Genomic DNA, 8,734 nt, shown 5'->3' on the forward strand with positions numbered 1-8,734 from the left:
TAAAAGAATTGCTCAACTCATTTACAATTTATTACAAATTATGTGTGTTTGGTATATAAAGAGTATTATTGACTCTACAACAATCCATGTAGGACTTCTACACTTCCAAAAACCATCTTCATCTTCTAAACTCAGTTACTTTTCATCATCTTCTTCAATTTACTACACTACCTGCAACTTATATTTTTCAATTTTCTTTGCAAGTGTAAATGTTGTTTATCAATCCAGGGGTATATACAAATCATAGGTGACTACTTTGTGTTCTTTTATTTTTTTGGTTGAAAGGAGGGCCTAAGCCCGGAAAGAAAACCTACAGACAGATAGCCCTGGAATACCACACCCCCTATTGATCTCTAGTCATAAAAACACTAAGCCAAGGAGGCATATCTAGAAACACTTTGATATCTCCTCCAAGAATTTTCCCATGCAAAGCCAGCTGATGAGCACAGCCATTGACCTCCCTGAACACATGTGAAATTTCCACATGCTCCATCTTTGCCATTTCCACATGAATATGCCAAATAATTCTGCTACTCACCCGTTTCCCATTATTGCTATTGTTGCAAATCTCCACAGCTTCCTTAGAATCGGATTCAATTAACACCTTGCGGTATCCAAGATCCTTCGCCAACTTGAGCCCTTCTAAAATACCCCAAAGTTCCGCTATCAGCGGGCTGCTATTCCCCACTCCTTTTGCAAATCCGCCACACCAATTTCCAGCTTCATCTCGAATTAATCCACCACATCCGGAGCTGCCATGCGATGTATGAGCTCCGTCGACATTAACTTTCACAAACTCACTTCTAGGCATCTCCCATTTAATCTTTTTCTCAACTCTATTCAGCTTCATAAGATTACTAGCGGACATAGCTGCTTTATAGTCTCTTATCTTGTTAATAATAACATCCTGCATGAAAAAGGGACGCACAAAGTTCTCATCATGAATTTGCCTATTCCTCCACTCCCAAATGGTATGACAAGTAATGGCCCAAAAGTGACACCAGCTATCTTCTACTTGAAGCACACAAACTAGTGTATTGTCACTGTTCAGATCAATCCAGCTAAGGAGCTCAACGCTGAAAAAATCTCGACGCATGTTCTCAGGGACAAGGCGATTCCAAACATCCTTCACCAGCTTGCAGTCACGTAAAGCATGAAGCGTGTCCTCATTGCAACAACCACAAAGCTTACAACTTGCGCTACCCAATCCAAAAACATTCATCTTTTCCCCTGTGAGTAATCTATCATGCATGGTCAACCAAATGAGGCACTTCACTCTCTCTGGCACTTTCATTTTCCACATATGCCTCCAATCCTTGCTCTCATCCGCACCTTGATCCTTCTCTAAAAGCTGATACATATTCCTCACTGTTAAAGGTCTATCATCCATGGTTGCAACATCAAAAAAGTCCTCAGAACTACCAATCACCGGCGGGTGAATAGCTCTAATTTGCATTTTGATATCAATAGGCAGCCACTCCATAATATCCCAGTTCCAATCTCCATTGGCATTAATCAAGTCACAAACAAATGCATCCGTAAGTTCAGGCGGAATGTTCCCAACCTTATCAACAATGCTCTCACCTCTAATCACCCAGCAGCCCCGCCATGCATGAGTATCAATTCCATTACCAATATTCCACCTTCCTAAACTGGATAAAGATGTAGATGCTTTAGCAATAGCCTTCCACAAATTAGAGTCCGTAGTTTTAGCATGGAAATCCGTATCATCATTAGAAATCTTATACTTGCCCTTCAAAACTTTACACCACAACTCATCCTCATTATTCAATAACTTCCCTCCCAATTTCATAATACAAGCTTGATTCATCTTGTTCAAATTCCTCAGCCCTAGACCTCCAGTATCTTTGCTTGTAGTTACCGTCTTCCAACTCACAGCGTGATACTTTCTGTTGTTCTCCGTATCACCCCAAACAAAATCACGTTGAAGTTTTTGAATCTCTTTCACGCAGGCTTTCGGAAGCATATTAGTCATCATTGGGTAGATCGGAATCGCCTCCATAACACTTTTAGATAGCGTAATCCTTCCAGCAAAGGACAAATGCCTAGCTTTCCAACTAGTAAGCCTCTTCACTATCTGCTCCATAACATAACCAAAATCTCCTTTTCTCAGAGCCTTCCCTCTTAAAGGGACACCTAAATACTTACCGAGGCAACCTGTTTCCTTAAATCCAGAGCTAGCACATAATTTTGAACGGAGACCTCTAGCCACGTTATTAGAGAATAAAATGCTAGACTTCTCATAGCTAATCTCTTGTCCCGACATATTACAGAATTTATCCAACGTGTTTGTAACACACTTCATCTGGTCCTCCTTAGCTTCTCCAAAAATAAGCAGATCATCTGCAAACATTAAGTGCGTTATGTCGACACCATGCGTACCAATACGAAAGGGTTTCCAATTCTTACTAGCCACCTCATGAGCAATCAAATGAGAGAGCTTATCCATACATAACACAAATAAATATGGAGAGATAGGGTCTCCTTGGCGAATACCCCGTTGAGGACGAAAGAAATCATTTATATTCCCATTCCAATTAACATTAGTTTCCACACTAGTAACACCATGCATAATAAGATCGATCATTTTCTTTGGCAGCTTGATTTCTTCTAAAATTCTCCAAATAAACTCCCAACTAAGCTTATCATAGGCTTTAGATAAATCTATCTTAACTGCAAAGAAGCCCTTCTTTCCTTTCTTATGTCTCATACTATGAATGACTTCATTAGCAATTATGACATTCTCATGAGTTGCTCTCCCCGGAACGAACCCAGACTGGAAAGGAGACACCAGCTTTGGCAAAAAGTGTTTCAGCCTACTAACCAAGACTTTAGTAATGATCTTATAAAGAGTATTACATAAATATATGGGTCTAAATTGAGCAATTTTTTGAGGCTGCTCCACTTTAGGAATGAGGCAAATATTAGTCTTATTAATATCAGTAATGCTACTAGGGTTATGCCAGGAATTAATCACAAACTTGCTAACTCCTTCTCCAACCACATGCCATGCTTTTTGATAGAATCCCGCCAGAAATCCGTCTGGACCAGGGGCTTTCCAAGGTTTCATTGAAAACAAGGCATCACGAACTTTATTCGTTTCGATCTCCTTATCTAACTGATCCAACGCATCCCTACTTAACTCAGGGAAACTCACGGTAGACTGCTCCCAAGAGCACCACCGGTTAGGGCTTCGGAAGAGGTCTTGATAAAAGTCATTCGCATGTCTCCTTAAATCATCAGGTTCAGTTATCCACTCACCATCATTGCCTTTCAACATATTAATTTTATTTCTCTTCCTCCTTGATATGGTATTCATGTGATAGAACTTAGTATTCCGATCACCATCAGAAAGCCACCTCGCTCTAGATCTCTGATACCACATAAGTTCCTCTTGATTCAGGATATAACTAAGCTCCTTTTGAAGCTTAAGTTCCAGCCTCCTCATACCTACTATATTGTCATGCAGCTGCAATCTTCTTTGGATACCTTCTAACCTCCTCATGATAGAGTTTTTAGTTTTTTTGACATTATCAAAAGACTCTAATTTCCATTTATCAATGCCTTCAACAATATTCTTCAAGTTACTCATCACATCTGTATCTGCTTTCCAAGTTTCCGTAAGCATGGTACTGTAAGTATCATTAAGCAACCACGCATTTTCAAACCTGAAAGGTTTGTCAAACCAGGCACACTGATCTTCCTTAAAACTTAGGAGGATAGGGTGATGATCAGAAAATTCCACCCTCATTAGAACTTTAACATAAGCTTCAGGAAACTTCATCCTCCATTCATCATTACTTAAGGCACGATCCAACTTTTCATAAATTCGCTGACCACCTCGAAAGATAGGACCTCTCCAGGTGAAGATTGGGCCTCTAGCCTCAACATCACTAATTTTGCACATATCCATCCTATCTCGAAACTTCCTGCATCTATTCAAGGAGTGAGTAACACCCCCTCTTTTGTCGCTAGGATAAGCAATATCATTAAAATCTCCGGCAAACATCCAAGGATCACACATATATTTAGAAATCTCATGCAGCTCCTCCCAAAGTACCTTCTTGCTATTATCATACGGCCTGGCATAAACCGCAGTAAAGTTCCACGTCAAGTCATTATCATCCTTAATCTTCATATGAATATACTGCTCATGCTTTTTACACACCTGAACATCTATCTCATTTGATTTCCATCCCATAACAATCCCTCCGGCAAAACCACTATTAGTACTGCTCTCCATCTTGTCATAGCCAAGCTTTTTAAAAGCTTTACTCAGTAAAGAAGGATCACATCTAGTCTCAACTACACCAAACATAGCTGGTTTATATTTACTCACATAAATATTACAGTAACGAAAAAAAGCTTTACTCGCAGCACCTCGGCAATTCCACAACAAAATTTTATTATTTGTAATCATCATTAACAAATATAAAATATAAAATATAAAAGATCCACGTCTAATCACAGTGTTTCACACACAATTTCCTCATCTACATCATCCTGCTTATTATCATCACAACTCGTCACCTCAATGTCTATCACTGGTTCCAAGATATAGCTTTTATCACCAAAGTTGAACTTATTGTTCTTCCTTATGTTGGGAGCTGTATCAGGAGGTTCTTCCATATCAATTCCTTCTTTTGCATGGCTCTTGGCTAAAGAGTCACGACTTCCATGCATACTACTTTGGTTCTCCATGTAGTTTTTGCCTCCCTTTTTACCAACACCTTTTTTGGTCAGATTGAAGGTGTCATAAGTTGTTGCTTGAAGAGATTCTCCAATATGAAAATTGCCCAATAATCCTTCCACACCCGACGTGCTAATCCCACCATTCTTATCTTTATTCCTGATACCTCCACGTGTTGTCAGGTTATTCCCTTTCTTTTTCTGATTTTCTTGCTGTTGTCTCCTCCCACCACTACCCACAGTAATCCTCGTGTTTGCATGTCCCACCACTTTATTATGCTCCCCAATCAAATCCAGCCACGTCCTAGTGTCCTTCTCATTAATTTCACTTTTGTATTTAATATTATTCCCAGCATCATCTCTCTCCTTACCGCCAGCTGTAGAGGAAATATTAATTATTTCCTTTTGACTTTGACTTCCACAAATAGAGGCAATAGTATCAGGATTTTCCATATCCCCCTTATCATTCTTTTCCTTGTCTTTTTCCACTACATTAATGCTATTAACTTCATGATCCATATTTCCTAAAGCGAGAAACCTGGATCCGCCAATAGCGCTTTTGACATTAAATTTCACCGGCGCCGTGTCTTTTCTCCCTTCCGCCACCTTCTTTCCTTTCCGCTGCTTTTGTACCACTTTCCATGGCCCATCATCTTTTGTTGTGTTACCAATCAAGCCACTCCCTTCACCTACATGTAACATCTCCTTTCTGCCATTCTCCATGCTTCTATCCTCCTCACTTTCTTTCCCAGCACTTTTGAAAGAACACCCTTCTTTATAATGACCATACCTACCACACACCAAGCATAATAGGTGTAGCCCTTCATACTCTATTTTGTAACTGCTGCCATCTATTTGAAACATTCCCAATAGAGGTTTTGCCAAATTAACAGCAACACAAATCCTAGCATATTTTCCTCTTTCCTGTTTAGTCGTTGTCCTATCAATTTTGATCGCTCGTCCTATACGATTTCCAAACCTTGTTAAGGCTTTTGGACAATAATATTCAATCGGTAAACCAGCAATACGCACCCAAACAGCAACCTCACTTATTGTATCACAATCTGGCTGGAAGTTCGGTTTCCAATCCTTCACAGTAAGATAATGATCATATATGAACCAAGGACCATTAGCCATAGCTGCCTTTTTGTCATCTTCATGGGAGAAAGCAACAAGATAGTAATCATTGCTCAAATCAATGATGCTTATCACTCCTTTCCTCACCCACATTTGATTAAGTCTATTTTCCAACGCTTTATATCCTATCCTCCGCCCTAGCAGCTTCACAATCACACCCCTCCTCCAAGGCCTTTGCATCCTCTCCTCCTCCTCCGCAGAGAAAATGAATTTGGGACACTCGTACCCTCTGATCACCTCCTCTTCTATAGTTATGTCTCCATTTGAATCTTCCATAATGCATTCACCTCCTTCACCAAGCACCAAATCATCCGCCCCCTCCACCATCCCTTGCCCGGTGATGATGTCTCGGAAGGAGACTGTTATTCCTCCATCACTGCCTTCCATTTTTTTTGCCACTCTCCTCATTATTTTCCTTGACTTTTTTAGTACTCCTCTCTTGCAGATCAACCTCTGCCGGACTCTTCTCAACCTCCGCCGGAGTTCTCACAAACCCTAGCTGAGACATCACTCTACCTCACTACTTTGTGTTCTTTGATTGATGGGTAATCTAATGCATTTGATTGGATGAGTTTAGAGTTAATTTGGAGGAATGTATAGTGATTTGTTAAGGGTATACATTTTGTTTGTTTCTTTACACTAACATGGATTGCATTCTTTGACCATTCAAATTGATCCCATTCACTAGTTCGACCATCATAATGAAAGAGCAAAATTGCAAAATCATCAGAAAACTACAGAACAATTTTATAGTCAGTACTTCTAAAGAAAATATGAAAGAGTAAACATATAAATAAATTGAAATTTATTAATGTAGTCTATCTCTTAACCTTTTTCAGTGCAGCCTCAATATTGTGCCTCTGATTATAACCAACGGTGAATGTAAGTAAATATTTTTGGCTTTTTCTTTATGTCCTGCAGAATTCATGGTTTTGTTGTAAGATTTGCGAAAAAAACAAATGAAATAGGTGTCTAACATGTAAGTGCTATCCATATCAACACAACAACTTATCGACATGCATATCTCCTGACACACTCATATGTAGAGCTGTCAATATGGGCTACCCGGTCCTAAACGGGCCGGCCCTGACAGGCCCTGGACTTTCTAGGACTGGGTCAAAAAGGCCATGTGTAATATGGGCCCGAGATTTACTACTCGAGTCCGGCCCTAGATGGACTTCGGGCTATCCGGCCCTAAATGGGCTTTTTTATTTAAAAAAATAAAAATAAAAATTCTATAATATTTATTAAAAATAAAATTAAAAATTATGTTATTTTAAACATAATACATTTTTAAGTACTATATTATCTATTATAAATACTATTATGTGTTTCTAAATACAATATATGTCTAAATTGTATAAAATAATACTTAAATATTTATTATAAAAGAAAAACTAATATAATACGATGAAAAAATATTGATTATATTAATGTATAATATTTAAAAGAGAACTATTGAATAAAATAGAGATAAAATTTAGTGAAGTGAGAAAAATCAATATGCTATTTTGAAGTAAGATAATATAAATATTAATATATATTTTTAAAATTTATAAGTATGCAGGCCTAATGGGCTACCCACGGCTCATATGGGCTACCCCTAATGGGTAGCAGGCTTTTCAGGGCTGGGCTAAAAAGGCTCTGAAAAATATGGGCTCTAATTTTAAGGCCAAAGCCCTATGATATTTCGGGCTTGATGGGCCGACCCATATGGACTAGCCCATTTTAACAGCTGCAATGGCACCCACCCACGCATGCATAAAAGCTGCATGAAGACAGAAATGAGATTAGTGCACATCTCTAGCCAATTTGGCCGTGCATCAGGGGAAATAGTTTTGGCTCTCAAGTATACCCTTTGCTGCCGAAAGAGCTGCATATGTGTACCAAGTGATCTCCAGATATAAATTGTAAGCAAAGAAAATTTGAATTACATTGAAAAGTCATTAATTTACAAACCTTCCAAAAAGAATGTGTTATGTGAATCAAGAGGCTGGAACAAAGGAATCAAAGTTTTAGAAACAGTAAAATATTTAGATGTAAGGCTTACAATGCAAACAAAGTTGCAGCATCTGTGTAAATAATTCTCTTATTACTACGTATGCTAAGTGTGGAAAACTGCATATAGCTAAGTGTTGGAAGGTTTTAAGTCCCACATCCAAAAATAGTTTCTAAATAGAAGAGTTTATACACGATACATTTCAAAACTTCATTTAATGGACTATATGAAATTATATTAGGCTTTAAGGCCCAAATTAATATTTTAATAATAAATTTATAAATATAATTTCATAAAAAATATTAATAGAAATAATTTTCAAAAACGTAAAAAAAAAATATTGAATATGTCATTGTGGAATTTTTTTTGTTAAGGGGCCAAGACAAAAAAAAATTTAATAAGGGGAAAATCAAAACACGCTACTATTGAAGGGGGTGAAAGCTATTTAACACTTAATTTTATTAAGTTGTCACATTTGTTATTTTATCAAGAAAAGTTTCATAGATTATTCCGTATAAAATCTCAATGAATTATTCAAAGATTAGTCCGTATAAAATATCAAAAATAAGTTTAGAGATTAGATTAGTATGAGTAAACTCTTAGAGAAAAGTTCAAAGATTAATCCGTATAAAATCTTGATGTAAAAGTCCAATTTTGTTAAGTGATTAGTCTGTAAAATTCTATTTCAGTTCCGAAGTTAGTCCATAAAAAATTTCGAATTCTATTTCAGTTCCAAAGTTAGTCTATAAAAAATTTCGATTTGGTTCGGATGGGAGTCAATCAAAACTTCAAATTTGTATGTAAGAAGATTATATTAGTGGGTAAATCTATAAAATTCTCATACAAAAACATGTTGGAAATACCTAAGAATAAATCTGTAGTGAAACA

The 8,734-nt window shown here is 37.5% G+C and overlaps 1 protein-coding gene across 1 annotated transcript; it reads right to left on the reverse strand.

The window, feature by feature from the left end:
• Positions 1–4,485: 4,485 nt before the first annotated feature.
• Positions 4,486–6,234, reverse strand: LOC131638194 (uncharacterized). The gene has a single exon (XM_058908739.1). It carries the CDS (start codon positions 6,232–6,234, stop codon positions 4,486–4,488), a length of 1,749 nt encoding a protein of 582 aa, XP_058764722.1.
• Between the last annotated feature and the right edge of the window lie 2,500 nt (positions 6,235–8,734).

Source organism: Vicia villosa, unplaced genomic scaffold, assembly GCF_029867415.1.
Source record: "Vicia villosa cultivar HV-30 ecotype Madison, WI unplaced genomic scaffold, Vvil1.0 ctg.002220F_1_1, whole genome shotgun sequence".
In the NCBI taxonomy this organism is placed as follows: Eukaryota; Viridiplantae; Streptophyta; class Magnoliopsida; order Fabales; family Fabaceae; genus Vicia; species Vicia villosa.